At 37.9% G+C, this 18,869-nt stretch overlaps 1 protein-coding gene across 1 annotated transcript in view; it reads right to left on the bottom strand.

The window, feature by feature from the left end:
* Positions 1 to 1,778: 1,778 nt before the first annotated feature.
* Positions 1,779 to 18,869, bottom strand: part of BMP3 (bone morphogenetic protein 3) — a 33,861-nt gene continuing 16,770 nt past the window's right edge. Inside the window, exons 2-3 of the mRNA XM_074228568.1 lie at positions 16,503 to 17,416; positions 1,779 to 8,451 (exon numbers count right to left, since the gene is read on the bottom strand). Of these exons, the coding sequence (XP_074084669.1) occupies positions 8,260 to 8,451; positions 16,503 to 17,416 (1,106 nt within the window). The 3' untranslated portion in view covers positions 1,779 to 8,259. The remainder of the gene's footprint in view (positions 8,452 to 16,502; positions 17,417 to 18,869) is intronic.

The raw sequence follows: 18,869 nt of genomic DNA, 5'->3' as shown, positions 1-18,869 counted from the left end.
TGTAATTTTTTTCTTTGACCTGGGAAGCTCTGGATATTGGCAATAACTTTCTTGATGGTGGTAATTTGGGGACTTCTTTTAGGAAGTGAATAGTAGATTTTATTTTCTTTATATCTTGATTCTAAGAAATTTGGGCAGTTTTCATTAAGATTTTTAAAAAAATATGTCTGCACTTTTTATTGGGCATTATTTTCAGATATTTTAATGATTAATTATCTCATCTTCACTTGTTTTTCAAGTCCATTGTTTTTTTTTGGGGGGGGTTAGGTTTTTGCAAGGCAAAGGGGGTTAATTGGCTTGCCCAAGGCCACACAGCTGGGTAATTATTAAGTGTCTGAGACCGGATTTGAACTCAGGTCTTCCTGACTCCAGGGCCAGTGCTCTATCCACTGCACCACCCAGCCATCCCAAGTCTATTGTTTTTGATATTATTTTTGTTATATTTTCTTATGCTTATTCCCCCAAACTTTGGTTTTGTTTGAATATTTCTTATTGCCTGATAGTTGGAATTGGGTTTTTTTGGGGGGGTTCATTCTAATTTTCAGGGAATTGAATTCCTTAAGTAAGATTTGTTGATATCTATTCTAAGTTATCAATTCTCTTCCCTTTATCTTTTATTCTTGTTTAATTTCTTCCAGGTACTTATAAAGTTCTTGTGGTCAGGCATCCTTTCTGAGTCTCAACTTTGACTGACTTTTTTGTTGATTTATTCTCTTCTGGTCTTACCTCTGGGCCATTTTAAGTAATTGTGGTCTATACTAGAACCTAAAAATCTCAATTCAGTTTCCAAAATCCTTGATCTTATGACATTTTCACTACTAATAGGGGTTTGAGCAAAGCATGTTCTAAGGGGGATGGCATCCATTTTCCTCAATAAGATTAGATCAAAATTTAAAATAGCATTTAAGTACAAAGCATTTATCAATCTCTATTTTTTTTGTTTCATTGCTTATTTATTTTGTTTGACATTTTCTCTCGTTACTCATATCTTCAACCTCAGCTTTTGGAATTTGGGACCTGTGCATGGGTTCAGATTGAATTGATATTGAATTCAGGGTAGGTTCCATGCTGAAGAAGTATTCTGGTCTTGTTTCATTCTGTGATTTAGGTCAAAGTTGCCTGGGTGTGGATAGAAGTGAATTGTCAACAGGCAGCTCTTGCCCTGTCTTTGACCTTGGATGGAGTTCCTGTGTTAGGACTGGGTAATGGTCTGATCCATTTGCTTTCTAAGAATAAGACCTTTGGTTTCCCTATACTGAACACTACTGGCAGCCCCATCTTCTGCTGTGGAATTAAGCTGTTTTATATTTAGTGATATATCTCCCATATCTTATCTCCACTATATATTTCCATAGAATTCTGACAGTCTTTTTTTCTCCCTCCCAGTCCTGGACTGAGTGGAGGAATTTTTAACTGATTCTCATCACTTTTGTTTATTTGTTCCTTCTGAACTATTATAAGTATATCACTGGAGTATTCATGGGGATCTGAGCTCCTCTAGGTCTTAATATGTCATCCTCTTTGTACAATTCCTATAGTATATTATTTTAATAGTAGTTTGAAAACTTGCACCCTTGAACCTTACTTTTCTTGATATCTTTCGAAAGATAAGCATGTCTGAATTACCAAATTCCAAAACCAGCCTTAATATAAGCTATATATCAAAAAATAAAAGATAAAAAACATTTTAAAATAAAAATTCAGTGTATCCCAGGTATAAAAATGAAGGAAAAAGTTGCAGTTAAGCAATTTTATTATTTTCATAATTTGTAGTGAAAAGATCTCCAACATTAGAAGGAAATGATGCAAATAATAAAAAGCTGATATATCCAATGTTTTTCTGAGTTTTACTGCACTATGTATGTCTTTTAGATGAACTTCACTAAAGACATTAGTCTTCTCATTTTATTGGTAACTGCAGTGAAAAGGAATCTATTTTAACATCTAAAAGTGTAAATTATTACCAGTACAGGAGGGCAAAAGACATAAAATAAATTAAAAGCATCTTTAAAGTTTCTTTCCATTTACAATTATACATATAAAATTGCAGCAAACTGTACAAGCACAAAATCCTCAGTTAAAACATTTACAAGAACTTGTATGTTATTGTTTTGGTTTATAGGAGATGATATAGCTTAATTTTCCATCAACTACGTTAAAATAAAATACCCAGGAAAAAGTACATAGACATCTGCTTAATCCATGCTTTCTTGCTGATCAATAATAGATGCAATTTAAGACATTTTTCTAGCTCAGGACATTTTTCCTTGACTCAGGAAGAAACTAATGTACAGGCATTAGTTATTCTTTGTTAGAGAGGAGACTAAGTCACTCATTAACTAACCACCAGAATATGGAAAAATGAAAGCACGTAAACTACATTAATGAATAATATGGCTATTCACAACGTTATATTGATATATAGATCTTCTGTGTGACAATTGTCCATGAGATTAATAGATGATCAACAAAAGATACCTTTATTCAGAAATAGTATAAAGGAAGGATAAAGCTTAAGGTTAAATGTCTGTCACATATTTAGTTAACCAGAAGTAAATTTCTTTATTTATCATAGCCTGTATTGGAATCTTAAATCACAGTTCAATTTCCAAAATGGTGGAACTTGTGACAACTACACTTTCACAGTTTTAACAAAGCAGATTCTAAGGGTGAGAGTGACTTAAGGTAACCATTTTTATTCAATAAGGTCAAATTCAAATCAATGATGGTAGCAAAATAAGCCCCAGGTGAAGCCCTGGTTCTTTGACAATAATCTGGGAGGTAGCATTCAAAAGTGTGCCTCAGAAAGAGTGTTGTTGGGGTGGCTAGGTGGCACAATAGGCCCTGGAGTCAGGAGTACCTGAGTTCAAATCTGACCTCAGACACTTAATAATTACCTAGCTGTGTGGCCTTGGGCAAACCATTTGACCCTATTTGTTTTGCAAAAACTAAAAAAAAAAGCGTTGTCACAGGTATCAGTCACAGGACATGAGTTTAAATTCTAGCTTTTCCAATGACCACTTGAGTTACTTTGGACGTGTGTCCTAGCATATCTGACACTTAGCATCCTCATCTGTAAAATGAGGGAACTGGATTGATCTCTGAAGTCCTTAGGAACTTCACACTCCTGCAAGATAGATGCCAGTCTTCAGGAAACTAAAAGAGAGATATAGCTGACCTGGTGTTAACTCCGGGAATAATCACAACTCCTCCCCAGTGATCACACTTGAAGATTTTTCAGAGCACTTTCCTCACACTAACCCTGTGAGTCAGAGAGTATCCTAGAGAACCTCCAGGATCCTAATTCATCTGGTACCTCTGTTTGTTTGAGATGAGACTCTCTTGTGACACTTCCCAATTTGAACCTTTCAATGGATTCCAACTAGACCCCCATAACAATTTTTTCGACAATCCAAAGGCCTGTGATTTCTGTAGTGTAGATTGTCTAAAGAAACTTGATCACAACTGCCCTGGGCCTTAATTGGGTTTAAACATCTGAGCTTCTTAAAAATGAACATTGATTGGATTGGTGGTGGTGGTGGGTGGTGGGGAGGGCAAGAACCATTGTTCTTAAGAACCCATATCTTTCATTCAACATCTTGCTCACCTATGGGAATTACAACCTTTCCAAAGGCCCCATCATAGCTAACATACAGCTTTCATTTAGTAGAAATAAAAATGATGGAGACATTTAAAAACTACTATTGGTCAAATCCAATTACAGTGAATTCCAAGAGACTGTCAAAATTCCTTTCACTCTGTGGGAAATTGGTCATATTAAATGCTTATTAAAATAAATGCTCTATCATCTGGGACAGATAGTTTTACATAGTTGGGGATTTATTTGGATTTTAGGAGCTGTTTGGTAACTGGTTTTGACTTGCAGTAAGAGGAGAAAGTGCAAGTCATTTATTCTAGTCATAAAACAATTCCTTTTATGTGTCTACTCCCATAAAAGTTTAGAGATAATCAGATTCCCCAACAAGACTTCAGACCCAAAAAGATTCCAATATTTGCTCTGTATTTACCACCTCAAACTAGAAAAGCAGGGACTTTTAACACCGACCCATTTCTACCGCAACTGAACCTAAAGTGCTTTGTTCAAATCTTTTTAATGTCAATTTAATCTACTATTGCTTTCTTGGATTTGATTTGATAAAGAAGCTACTAATATATTTCTAGAATACACTGCTGCTTTTGCCTTGAAATTTATAATGATGTTTTTTAAAAGTGGCTCTTCCTTTCTTCATCTCTTGAAAGATTAAATTGATAGAGAAAAATGGATTACAATTTCCCTACAAATAAGCAGGCACTCCTTTGTACTTCATTACCTAGAACTGTCTTTAAACTCTTCCGACATTTATATAGGGAGAAGACATAATCATATCAGCTTTCACATACTCTCTATTATACTTTACTATCACCTTCAGTGAGGGGATTCTAGTTTTTCACAATGCTATCTGAACCAGAGCAACACACAATACTCTTTTACTACATTTCAAAGCTTAGAAGAGATCAGCATGTTATACAAATTTGAGTACTTGAAACTAAACCAACTCAGACACAAAATAATCAGAATCATGGAATATAAGAGCAAGAATTATTCAGATTATTTGGACTATCCTATCCCCTGCCATTTTATACATGAGCAGAGGTAAAATGATTTGCCAATATTAAATAAGTGCATCAATGCCTTGAAAGAGCAGATGTTCAATGAATTTACTGAATTTGGATCATTAAAGGCTAAGATTGTGTTAAACCCCAAGTCTAGTCCAGTGCTTTTTTCTGCTGCATCTTGCTACTTCCTACATGTAGTTTCGTCTAATTGGCCAACATGTCACCCCAGGCATTGAAACGGCAGTCAAAAATGAGACCATCTAAGGTTTTATATTTCAGTAGAGAAAAATAATATAAAGAACTGGTGATCACTGAAGGGAGTGTTTTTGCTTAGGGACTCACAGGAATGGTAAATAGAGTGATAGGGCAGTTCATTGTTTTACCCTTTATAGAACAAAGATTTGACCACTTCCCAAGAGGTGGAAAGTGTGTGCGTGGGTGGGGGGGAATAGGCATGTAAGGTGGTAGAGATGGCGAGATGTACCAAGATGGATAGGATGATGGGGCATGATGTGGGCTACCTTGGAAGGGCTGCATGATCAAGTCATGTAATCTACCACTAAATGTTATCCTTTGGTAGATTTTGTCCTACTCGTTTACTGGTCAATCAGTAAATGTCAATGCCTAGAACTTGGAAGTCATTTAATAACCTTATTTCCTTTTTTCTAGTTGAGTCAGTTCTCAGAGTTTAGTTGCAGAATGAGTAATTTACAGAAGCTAAAGCTTATGCCCTTTATGAAGCATAATGTTTTGAACCAATTGATGGCTATATCTTTAGCCATAAAAAAATGCTTTTAATCAATGGACAAACCTGGAAAGGTACTAGGTGCTAGGGATACAAACTTAACATTCTCTGCCCCAGGCAAGCTAACTGTTGCCTAAAGCAAGCCCCTGTGATGGTCACTGTTTGGCCTTTATTCTAGAAGACCATAACATCAGGATGTGATGCCATGACATGCACTTGAACCAGATTTGAATTGGGGGAGGGCTGTGCTAAGTCACCAGCCTCACTTTCTCCTTCAGAGCCATCTGGTCCAGTGATCAGATTTGAATCGGGATGACTGGAGATGACCCTGGATGTGAGGCAATCAGTGTTAAGTGCCTTGCCGAAGGTCACACAGCTAATAAGTAGCAAGTGTCTGAGGCCAGAATTGAACTTGGGTCCTCTTGACTTCAAGGCCAGTAATCTTTCCACTGTGCCACTTAGCTGCCCTTGTGATGGTACAACTAAATGGCTTCTGATTGAGATACCACTGAATCAATAACCTGTGAAGGCGTTGGGGAAAGCTGAGATAAGAAATGAGGCAAGAACTTTGAATGGCTCAATGGGAGTCCCGGGAGTCATTGGCATGGTGGGGGGAACTTCTCCCATATATTCCTTGATTCCTTCCAACCTTTTCCACATTCCTGGAGATTAAGTGTAGGTCTCCAGGGAGATTATTCTCTCCTTGATTTGAGATATTATCTTGCTTTTTGATTGGAAAAACTCATTTACTCTTGTATAACTGTATAACTCTCCCAATTTCTGTTTTATGGCTTTCTTGGATAATTATGTTTGCTCAATATCTATGATTGTTTTGTGTCCCAAGTGTTTGTTGAGAGGGATCTAAGTTGTTCTAGAGTAGGCAATACCTCCTCTTTGAAGTAACCAGGGAAAGTGGCTTTTAATCCTCAACTCCTAAAAATGATGATATCTCTCAAGTGAAAATATCAAATATTTAGTAGATAGATATAATTCTAGTCCAGTATAACCCTATTAGCTAAGATAAGAATAATGGAGAGGCAAGTACTCAGCCATGACCTTCCTCCTTCTCTGTCAAAATGCAGAAATCACAGTCTTCTTGAAGATTTGAGCAACAGAATTCTATCTAAAGATAATCCTGCAACAGCCATGCTAGGTAACTGACCTAAGTTAAACTACTACACAAATATATAAGGGAGATACATCCTGCTTTCAAGGAGTTTATATTCTAAAAGGAATGATGACCAAGGAGCAAGTGAAGCCATTAGCCAGTTCATTTCCACCCTCTTTCCAGTACGTCAGTATTGATTTATTATTCCCAGAGCATGAGGTAAGAAGTCTATGAGTGGAGGTGAGTTGAGCTAAGAGTGGTGTGGCAAAGAGCTAACAGTTTTTGAAGGACATCCCTATGATGTAAGGGTAATCCCCATCTTGTCCTGTCCTGGATGGGATGGAAGTCTGGGCCTGGCTACATTGTTTTTTCACTCACTCAGGACCAAGCAGGATAGGTTATCCCTAGAGTATTTAAATTAAGTGGGTGAATGGAGAGGAATGATCTTTGAAGTCAACATGGAAGGATCATTGATCTTGATGGGGAAGGTGCAGTGGTAGTGCAAGGCACCAAGATGACTTCTTCTCAAGCATTTAGACTAAATAAAAGATTTATAAGATGTTTCAGCATTGATAGAGAAAAATGCATAATAAATAGATAGTAATTTACACTTTATTTATTAGATTTCTCTAGGTGAGAATGCCATAAAGCTGTAAGGCCACAAAATCTTCATTCATGGTCTCAGGATGTAGTGAGAACTCAAAGTAGTCAAAAATAGCCTTGAGAATGTGATTAAACTTTAAAGTTGTCATTCAGAGACTTCTTCAAGATTTTAGCTTTCTTTCCCCTTTATTATCTAATGGTGACTTTGCAGGAGCCAGAGTGAGAGCATTGATAACTGACAGGATATAGATTCAAGAGGAAATTGAAGAATCAGTTTAAAAGAATAAATGCATTTTAAAAAGCAGAAAAAAGGGAATATATATATATATATGAATATATATATATATATATATATATATATATATATATTTGGGATTTTTAAACTGAGTAGTTGGGTTTCCTTTTCTGGACTGCAATGAAATACTCTCAACTATGTGTTCACATAATCAGGTAATTTGGTCACTGGCTTACTACAAGATAGTAATTCCCCCCCCCCCCATTTTACAAAACTTTTGCCCATCAAAGTTGACAGCTTACAAAAGTGAATAACTGTGTGTGGACCCAAGTTATTGGAACATGTTAAATAAGCATTCCTTCACAGACTCAGGAACATGGATTTACATATGAACACATGTATACACAATCAGACACACATTCCACCCACTTATTCATATAGTAGCTGTATATTTACTGAATTCCCAAAGGCTTCTAGGGTAAGTCAAACTCAATCGGAATATTTAGCCATTTGCTGAATTGTCCAGAAATCTCGGTAAGGCAGGAAGCCTAGTTCAACATGCAAAACTGCTCTCCATTGCCTTTGGCCACCAAAGAAGTGTTTTATGAACTTCTTTCAAATTAGCTTTATAAAAATAAGATGACATCCTCCTAGAACTTAAAATTATCTTGCAATTCATGATAGAGATAAAGATTCACAAGAGGAAAATTCTTTCAGTCACATTTGGAGGCAATCTATGGTCCAGTTCTCTAGTTGGAAATCTTCAGTCTCTCTGTCTCTGTCTCTTTCTTTCTCTCCATGTCTCTCTTTTTCTCCCTTTTTTTCTCTCTTCTCTCTTTCTCTTTTTTCTGTTTACAAAAATCTTTTGGAATGAAATGTATTGACAGTGCAAAAAAAAAAAGTCCATTAAAAACAAATGAGTTAAGCATTCAGAAAATCTCTTACAAAAGGTTATCTACAAGCACAAGACTCCACTGTCATGTTAGGGTACACCTTTAGCACCACGTTCTTATTTTCATCAAAGAATAAGATACTGAGGGAAGACATCTTTTCCGGTACACAACAGGGCTCAGGGATCCCCGGGATGACACCCACAGCTCTCACTATGCTCTGGATGGTGGCATGATTGGATGGCTTCAGAGACTGAAAAGAAAAATGGGGGGGGGACATAGACATAAGTTAGGTAGAATCACATTATGATAGAACTTTGATTAGCCAGAATCATCAAATAAATCCACAATTAGAAGAGGCAAGATATGAGATATTGGCTATTTAATCATCAAACTTCAAGTATGTATCTTAAGGTCACCATATACCAGACTGATTCTCATATTCCTTCTATATTTATATCTATAGTGTAATTTATAACGATCCTAGGGCAATATAAGAACAAATTACACTTTATTTACTAGACTTACTAAATTAGGAAACTGGTCTAATGCTTTTTAGGAGTTATTATTTTTTTTAAGAGTTCAAATTTATGCTTAAATGGACCAGAAAAATAATGCAGTTAGGCTCCAACACCTCATATGTGAATTCATGTCCCCTCTGCCCTTCACTTTAATGCTACTACTCTGAGTCAAAGCTCCTTCCCCATCTCTTTTCATCAAATTATGACCCTCTGTCCAACTCCACCCACTCCTTCCACCATGCCCTTTGGGATTATTATTCCACCATGAAAAACTACCCTTCATTCTGGAATTCTTTCTCTCATTCTCCTATTACTTATGCTCTCAGAGATTTGGCTTTCTCTAGAGAACACTTCATCACTGACCATACTTCACAGAAAAGGTTGTATCTGCTCATATTCCCCATCACAGTGGTCATGGAGGGGGCGTTGCAATACTCATTATTCCTCACTGTCATCCCAAACTCTCCTTTCCATCATGGCTTGGCAACTTCTCTTGACCCTTATCATTTTCTCAGGCCATTACCTCTGTGTTGACTTCGCCTTTCTCTTTTTCCAAACTAATCCTCTAGCTAGCCAATATAATTCACACTGTCCTCCACTCAAGTCCCTTGCCAACTCCAAGCCCGGGTCTCTTGGTGTTCTCTGCTCCTGTTTATGTGTAGGTGCATGGAGCCAGAAGACGTCATGCAACCTAACAGTGTGCAAATTATGTCATCTGATCTCTACCGGGCTGGTCTTTTTATCTGTCTTGAATCACTTGTCACAGAAACCTCTCCAAGCCTTTTGTTCTCTCTTTAAACCACTGAACTGAGGATATTGCCTTACTGAAAAAATTGAGACCATTTACCATGAGCTCACTATTCTTTCTTTCATTTCACCTCAAACCCTTTTTTCATCATTCCCACCCTCTTCTCATATATCTTCTGATTCTCTGATGAAGAGTTGGTCCTTCTTGCATCAATGCATGCCTTTGCTCCAATCTCTTCCCTTCTTATTGAACAGGTTGCTCTCTTGCATCTCTCTCTTCTCTCTAATCTTCAAACTTTCCCTATCTCCTGGTTTCTTCTCTTCAGCCTTTGTTGAGTTAGTCAACAGGCATCAATCAAGCCCCTTTTATGCATCATGAACTGTCCTAAGTATTGTGGATACAAAGAAAGGCAAAAACTCAGATTCTGCCCTCATTTTAATGGGGGGTGATAATGTATAAAAAGGTGTACATCCATAAATTCAGTGTAAATGGAGGCAATCTCGGAGAGAGGGCACGCAGAGTGGTAACACCTTTTCTGATCCTCCTCCCACAGATGGTAGTAATCTTTCTCACTAATTAACTTCCCTGTATCTAATTATTTTTATATTTATTTTGTATTTCTTCAACAAATATTCATTCTTTACATACATGCTGTCTGCCCCAAAAGAGTGTAGCACGGATTGTTCCACTTTTCTCATTGTTTTTCTGATATGTGATATTTTGTTTGGTTCAGAGTATGTATTTAATAATTGTTTCTAGATTATTGACAATACACTTAGTTTCTCAAAAACTGAGCTGTTTTATGTGTATATATATGCTTATAAATACACAGACATTCATCATGCATGTAAATATGTATGCCATATACACATTAAGGGATATAGGTCTGTGTGTGAGTGTGTGTGTGTGTGTGTGTGTGTGTGTTGTATGTAGTGGGACAAAACCATGGTAATGTGGTAGAGATTTGATCTATGTTTGAGGGTCACCTCCTATTTGAAGGTAAAAGAACTGAATGAAGTAATTATTCATTAAGCCACAATCCAACAAAAAGAACCCAGATTCTGGAGTCTGGGAAGCTGCTTCTACAACTTCCAGCTCAGGTGTGTGTCAACCTTCCTGGGTCTCAGTTTCCTAGTCTGGCCAAGGAGGGGTTTGACTGAGACAGCTATTTAGGTCCCCTCCAGCTCCAGACCCTAGTCCAGACCCAAACCTTACAAAGGCTGCTAAGGGCCAGAGAAAACAATTCTCCTGCTGACCACGGGGTGCCACTGTTGTCCCACAGGTTTGGGTTGGAAAGTTGACGTTCATGTGGTTACTACCTCTCAGGAATAATGTAAGCAACAAAATAAAAGGTTATCACATGAATCCCCAAAGTTTGACCAAGGAAGCTTGGGTAAGGCTCTTTTCTGGGAAACAGCCTAGCGGGCCTATTATTGCTCGTGTGGAACAACATGTGGTTTTGTTTAAGCTCTCCCGGCCAGCTAAGAGCAGAGCTCACACTGCCCTGGGGCTGGGACACCAGAGAGGGGAGGGGCTGCCAGAGTGATGAGTTGAGCATTCCCTCTTGTAGAGTGCATGCTGCATATTTTCAAATTGCTACTACTCCTAACAGCTCTTGGAGGGGTCTGGCAAAACCCTTTATTTTTAAAAGAAATTTTGTCTATTTTAAATAAATTTAGAAAATGAAACATTAGCAGTTTGCCCAAAGTCACTCAGCAATCTGATGGTGGTAAAACTGTGGTTATAAGGGACTAAAGATATGTCCTTTCCAGAGGCATTCCCAAACAAATGGCTATTTTATTTCATTCTCATAAATTCCACAGTGCAGAGATAGAGTGTTTTTTAAAAAGCCTAAGGACCCTAACAAAGAGGAAAGAAGTGGTATATCATGTATAGGACATGAACATGTTGCTGTGCCTAATTTTTACCATTTTGATCTCATATGGCATATTGCCATGGGAATTTGGAGAAATGAATGCCCATCAATACATATATGTTGGCCTTCTACCTTGATTCTTAAAGGGTATGTGATGAGAACATGATTCTATATTAAACACAAATACATATAGTCTAGAAAAACACACAACTTTCTTCAGTTGTGTATTAATATACACTAACCTCTTATCCTGATGATAAACTTCTTTCTATTTATCCTAAGAAATTTTTTAAAACGAGTCAACTGAATTTGTATTCTCAACAGTCCTCAAACTCACACATTTTCATATGACTTGGTTCTTTAATATTCTAGTAGCTCCCCTAACCTTTAATCATTATACAAGATGGTATCCATTTAATTGGACAGGACCATTATATTATTTTTCTTAAACATAAATCATTTACTTAACAATAAGGCAAAAGCAATAATCATAATACCACAGTTAGCATAAAGAAAATTCAGGAAACTAGGGTCATATTCTCCCATCATTGCATAGAGTCTTCATGAGGGAGAATGGGGGCACAAACTTGAGGAAACCCATTAGGAGAACACCTGAGTGAGGATGCCCCTTGTTCTCAGGACCACTCACAACTCTGAAATGCAGGGCTTTCGTGAACAATTTACACCACACAAAGACTCTTCTGTACTAACTACTCCCCTTCTAGTTACTAGGATCATTTAAAATGGGGCCATGTGGGAGAAATATAAGGCAAAAACCAACCATCCCATTTTGCCTTGTTCTAAAGAAATAATTTGCATTGACAAAAATGATGAGTTCTATGCATGTGACACTGGATAGATATGGAAAATATTCCTGGGTGTTTCCTTAGACATTCTTGCTCTTTGGCTTAAATTCAAACTCACAAATCATAGAGTCAGAAAGTATTAGTAGTCTCTGGTGGGATTCCTGGAATTTAAGCACAAGGCTTTGATTTGTGTTAATCGGTCTTATCAGGATTCCCCTAATGTATCTCAGGTATGGAAAGCGTGCAACTGCAGATTCAGTCTATCTTCTAGGGAGTAGCTTTTTTTCCTTCTTCTTGTGGCTTCCTTCGGTCATGTCTGCTAGTCCCAGGAATCAAGTCATACACAACAGAGCAGAGCTGCAAAATTCGCCAACTGGAGACAGCCATCCATAAGCGTTGTCCGTATTTCAATTCTGTCTCTTGTCATGCCACATGACACATGGCTACACTATCTCTTGCATACAATCATGCTTGAATTTTAGCAAGCACTTTTGAAAAACCCTTGCTTTCCAGAGAGAGTTGAGACATCATCATTTCAGCTTCCACTCTGTCGACACCTTTGGCTCCTTCAATAATTCCCTCCCTCCATCCAAGGGGTCAGAAGAAAGAGGGCATCTAGAGGGCCCAAGCTGGGAACCCGAAAGCTCCCCAATTCAATGGAATTTCTTGGATCAGACTTAGCTCCTGCCTAAACTTTGCAGTTTTTCAGAACAAGTAGATCTTCTAGTCTAAATTTATTTGAAATGGACAATTAAAAAAAATAAAGTTTTTTGCTAGACTCCTCCAAGAGCTATGACTGAGCCATGAATTTATGTTTTTGTGTTTCTTCTCCTCCCTCCTCCCCTCTTCCTCCTCCTCCCCCCTTCTGCTCCTTCCTCCTTCCTCCTCCTCCTCCTCTTCTTTTTCTTCTCCTTCTCCTTCTTTTTCCTCCTTCTTTTTTGGTACTATGGTGAATAGAGACTCAGCCTCAAAGCCAGTTGAACCTGCCTCTCAAACAGAAAGACCCAGGACAAGTCACCACCTCCCAATGATCAATACAACTCTCAGAGACTAGAAGTTGCAGAGAAGGGGTTGGTCTGCATTAGTAGATGGAATTTCTTTATCCAGAAGTTCTTTTTACCAAAGAAATTTTAAGTTCAGGTTTTACTCCTGCAGAGCAATATATACATATACATATATATATATGTATATATATATATATATATATATATATATATATATATATATTTAAACAGGGGCCTAGGGACAAATGGCTTGGCTGGCTCTCTGCCTTGCTTGAAGGTGAAATTACCCATTCTGCTCTTCACTGAGCTAGAAAAGGCTACATTTGGTAGAAAACTCCCAAAACTCCAAAGGATCTGCAGCGCTCAGACCTGCACCTGCCAAGCTTACCATGTCCTTGAGAGGTTTGCTGTTCAGTTGAGTTTGATTACAGACGCATTAGCAGGGGAGAGTATGTCATCAGCTAAAAGCTCTCATTCCTGACCTGGGACACAGGGCTTGGCTGGGCCTCAAGGCTTCATGCTATTCCACTCCAACACACATGGGTGTGAGAGTTCTGAAACCATCTAATTGAAAGCAGGAAAAGGGCAAAGCTTGGAATTTGGAAAAGGCAGAACCCAGCTGTTCTGAATTACAGAACAGGTTGTCAACTTTTGCAGATGAAGAGCTCAGCTATGTCAAACCCGAGTCTAACTCACTCCGGGGGCCAGGGGGATGCAGACCCTGGGCTGCTTTTTTATTGGGGTGCAAGTGGTCCCATATTGTACTGAAGTGATGCAGCTTATGGTATCAGAACTGTCAAAAGCTTTGATTTTTCCCTTTTCTCAAAACATTCAACAATATTTCAACAAAAAAGTCCTGGCAATCTGCAATAAGTTTTAAGGCAGGATATTGTTCAGATAAATAGTAATGCTCTTTTGTTAATTATCATTCATAAGGAAGTTTCATAAGGCTTTGTTTTCCATTCTCCCAATTACTAGTCCATTAAGTAGCGAAATAAAATAAGAACCAGGGAGTTTGGGAAATGGAATAGAATGTTTTGAAAGGTTAGGCTGATCACACACAAGGTGATGAGAGATTGAGGACTCAACCTAACAGCCAAACTTCCACCCTTCACTTTGGCAATGGAAAACCCAAGGCTCCCCAATCTGACGCCTATCCAAGTTTGAACTAAAGTTACTCTGATTTCAATTGTTTCAGCTGATCCACTAGTGTTTCTCTCCATCTCCAAAGAAACTATTGCATTTTAGTGGCACATCAGACCAGACTGAATTTCAGACTTTGTGATAGTTCAACAGTGTAAATGTAAAGAACTAGGATTATAGGATTAGGAATTGAAATGAATTTCAGAGACCATTTGTTCATCTTCCAAATAATAAGTGACTGAGTTGGAATTAAAGTTCAAATCCTCAGATTCTCTGTCTAGTACTTGGCCATTGTAAATATCCACACCCCCATTTAAAAATTCCTTATTCCCCAGTTTCTTATTTCTTCAATCTTCCATCTCCTACTTTTTCTCCTTAATCCTGCACTAGTCACAAACACATTCTCCTCATACACATTTTCATCCTTCTCTCATCCTCTTTCTTCTTTGCCCTGTTTGCCTTACACAACCCTGATGGAAGGGAAGTGATGGTAACAACGACAGGTCTTGGGAAGCCAAAGCCACAACAGGTCATAGGAGCTGGGCCTGGAAGGAAAAAGCAAGGCTGAACACCTGGGGAGGGGGCTTAAATAATACATCGACTGCCCCTCCTCAGATAGCCAAAACTATGCCTCTTTTGGCTATAACCAGGAGAGGAGATAACACCCTGGATTGGGGCTCAGAGAAGATTCCTGGGGTTGTTGCCCATAAGACTTCCAGAGAGGGATCGGGACTTAGAGACTCAGAATCCACCACAAGGTGAGCCAGAACTCATCACAACTCTCTTCCAAAGATGTAAAGGCATGCCGATAGCAAAATATGGCTTAGTCCCTTCACCTCAAAATTAGGGGTTTGTGATTTTTCTAATTGTATCTCTAATTTGAGTATACATATATATATATATATATATATATATATATATGTAAAATCTTAGTGAAAATTCAACTAGCAAAAATCTTCATTAGAAATATAAATGTAAAGAGTGCTTATTTTCAGTTTATGAAATATGAAAGAAACTGGGGCCCTTTCCTGAGTAAACTGTCTTTTTGGAAGGGCAAAAGGCTAACTCTTTTCAGAAATTCCAAAAGAGAAAAAAAACTCAGACAATTCCCTGGCGCTCAGGCTCAGAAAACAAATCCTTAAGGACAGAGTCCTGGAAATCGGCCTCATGCTGGAGGTGTGTATTTAGGTTTTATTTCCTAAATATCACAGAATTTGGAATATGCAAATACTCTTTTAAAACCCAAAAGTCTGAACTTGTCATGGGGGGGGGTGTAAAGGAGATTCTTTTCAACTCTTACCTTTTTTTTCCATTATCTAATAGGAAAAATTTTATTCATTTCAAGTTTTGCATAGAAAATCTATTCCTGGTCTAGATTCCATTTATGAAGCCAACTTCTATTTTACAACTGAGATTAGAATTGTTAAAAACTGAGGATTGGAGTGTAGATGCTGACTTAACAGAAGGACTTAGAGCACTACTATTGTTTTAATGACTAAATTGGTGAGAAGAAAGTCCATGACAATTGTATGAGTTGAAAGCAGTAGGAATTTGCTTGAAAAATATGTCAGGTTCCAATGTAATGATATAATAAAGCAAAATCCATATTGATTTTGAAAACAGTAGTCAAACTCTGACAGGAAGAGATGGATTTTGAAACAAGTTCATAAAGTCACCTTATTCTTTTTCTTCCTTTACTTTTTGATGTTTGGCAAGGACAAAATTAAATCAGTTTATAAATGATTTTGAAGGGTCAGTTTACCTGCCCATTCCTAATTCTGACTCTTCCTGGCATCAATTCTTTTGCTAAGAGACTATTTAAAAGATCCCTATTATCAGGGCATCAATCTGATTAACTGTTTGACCTTGACTTTTTCCAGTCATTACTTTAATAAATCTTTACAGATCATTCTTTGACTGTATTGTGCTTGCTCATTGTGGACAATTGCACCTTCACACATTACTGATCAACTTAAGACATACAGTGTTTAGATTGTACACAAAGAATTTTCTATATATTTTTCTATATTCTTTAAATCAATCCTGAGATCATACTTTTTTTTAATGACCCTTAAAGAGCAAGCATTATCATTTCTTAAGCTCACTGATGTGGTAAATAAAAGTCCCCTTTGTAGATAAGGGGAAAACCTAGCCCTGTTGTATTCAACAGGATGGATGAAAATAGAATAAAAAGAGAAATTCCTACCTTTGGCATGGGGAACTGACATGCTCCTGAACAATAATATGCATCAAAGGACTTTGGGGAGATAATCCATTCACTCCAACCGATATCTGCAAAATCCACTTTGAGGTATCTCCTGGCACAATTACGGGGCTCAATCCATTGTTTCCTTCTTGCCTTCTTCAAGGTCTGCTCATCAAATTGCAGCATCTCACTTTTCTGGTGTGGGCCCTTTCTCTGCTTTTTTTTACTTTTACTCTTCTCAGCTGGCTGAATCTGGAGAGTTTTGTAAGGCTTCCTCTTCTCCCAGCCTCCTTCTTCCTTATATTGATATTCTGTGCCTGGAAGCTCATTGTTCTGGAGGGGGAGTAGGGGGCTGCTGATGGAGCGCTTCTTCCTCCGCTTCCTGGACAGAGAAGTCCTCATGTGGTTGTTCAGCTTGGTGAGGGCTCCAGTGGGAAAATTCCAATGTCCCTGGAGACTTGATACTACACTTTCTGATTCAGAAATGGATGAATCATTGGCATATACTAAGATATAAGGCTCAGAGCTTGTCGGTATTTCCTTTGAAAGGGAGTGTCCCTCGAAAATGATCTTAATACCTATGAAAAACTCACCATTTTCTTTTGCTTTGGTCAGGATTTGAGTGATGTCTTTGGATTGCCAGGTCAATACATCTTTATGAGGTTTAGCCACATTTACCAAGATATGGCCCAAGGACTGAGTTTGATTCCCATCTGGTGTAAGGCTCCAGGTAGACAGGGCAATCTGTATTTGTTTCCTGTATCCATGATGAGAACAACCTCTGGGAGATGTGCAGCTTGAACTAATGTTTACTAGTTCTCCAATAGAGAAATGCAAAATTGCGGACAAAATCCTTTCAGACTTGGTAAGAGAAGTCAGGTTAAATATATGCAGTTCTTTGTTTTCCAAGGTCCCTAGGAGGGGGAAAGAAACCAGGAGAAATTCAAAATGCCAGAAAAGATCAAAGTAAGAACAAATCATTATTCCCACACTAGGGATTATAAATTCACTGAGCTAATATTGTAGGGGAAAGAGCAGAGACTATAAGTCACTGAAAAGTAAACTAGCAATGTAAGGCATCCTGAAAAACTAGTACCTTTCAATATCACCTTGCTCAGTTGGAAAATGCTAATGGCTTACATTTGTATATCACTTTATGGTTTCAATGCTCTTTCAAGTACACTTAAGTCTCATAAGAAACCCAGTGAGATAGGTAGTGAAAACTCTTATCACCCTCATCTTAAAGATATTTAGTTAGGGAAAAGTCAGTAACTTGGCCAGCAGATCCCTAAAACAGAAGTTGGCAGCATGTTCTAACAGGGAAGGCAGTGCCCTGGAAGGAAAACTGGATCTGGTTCTAACTTTCACAACCAGTTAAGCAATCTTGAACTTAGCTGTTCAAGGCCTCTATTTCTTCATCTGTAAAATGTGGGAGTTAAATCACAGCATCCGAATAGCCCTCAGGCTATCTGATCTTACTTGGAAAAGGAAATTTTTACCATAAATCTCTGATAAGTCAACTTCTTCTTGAAAGCTACCAATAGTTTTAATTTTGAAACATCTCAAATAAGATGTGATTTTGGTGAAGAATGCAACTCTTGTGTCTGTTAAGAGAGAGATTTCTCCCAGGGCTAAAGATGGCAACCCATCCTCGTGCTTCTTCTCTATGTCCCACCATAAATCAATCCTATGGATTCCATCATTGTGCTTTCTTGATATCAATCCTAATTGTTCTAACCTCTACTCATTGCTTCTATTTCTGCTCTACTAGGTCTTTCTAATAGCCAGAGTTGTCTCAAAGTTGGAATGGACTGTCTTGAGAGGGGGAGTTCCCTCTTATCTTGAGTTCTTCAAGCAGAGGTTGGTATTCCCTAGTGCCTTTTATGTAGGTGCTAGAATATATGGCTGCTAAGGTATTTTTTCAATGCTCAAGTTCTGGGATCTTGCAAAATATTTGAAAACAGTTATGGGGCCCTTTTGAAATCTCTCCTCTCTGCTAACTGTTCCTTTTATCACGGTCTCTTGTTTTCTTATTATCCTGGCCATTTGAGTTCTAGAACCTGGGGGTTCTGATACTAAGTTCAATGCTTGTTTCCATTTTAACAAAATGAATCACACTTCCCTCACAAAGAGGTGAGGAGGTTTAGGGTGAAGAATGAAGATGGGGTGGCTAAATATAAAAAAAATGTATCTACCTTTTACTAAAGAAGTGAAGTATTCATTTAAAATGTTATTTTTAATTTCATTTTAATAATAGTACTTTGCCCCTACTACCTTGAAACTTGACTGAATTCTATGACATTCCATGAATATAGTCAATTATTGTATTTTATTTGTCATGTGTTTAAAAACAAAAATAGATCCTCT

The sequence above is a fragment of the Macrotis lagotis genome, chromosome 3 (genome assembly GCF_037893015.1).
Source record: "Macrotis lagotis isolate mMagLag1 chromosome 3, bilby.v1.9.chrom.fasta, whole genome shotgun sequence".
Classification (NCBI taxonomy): domain Eukaryota; kingdom Metazoa; phylum Chordata; class Mammalia; order Peramelemorphia; family Peramelidae; genus Macrotis; species Macrotis lagotis.
The sequence above is the reverse complement of the archived record's forward strand: the minus strand, read 5'-3'. Positions and strand labels throughout refer to the sequence as shown.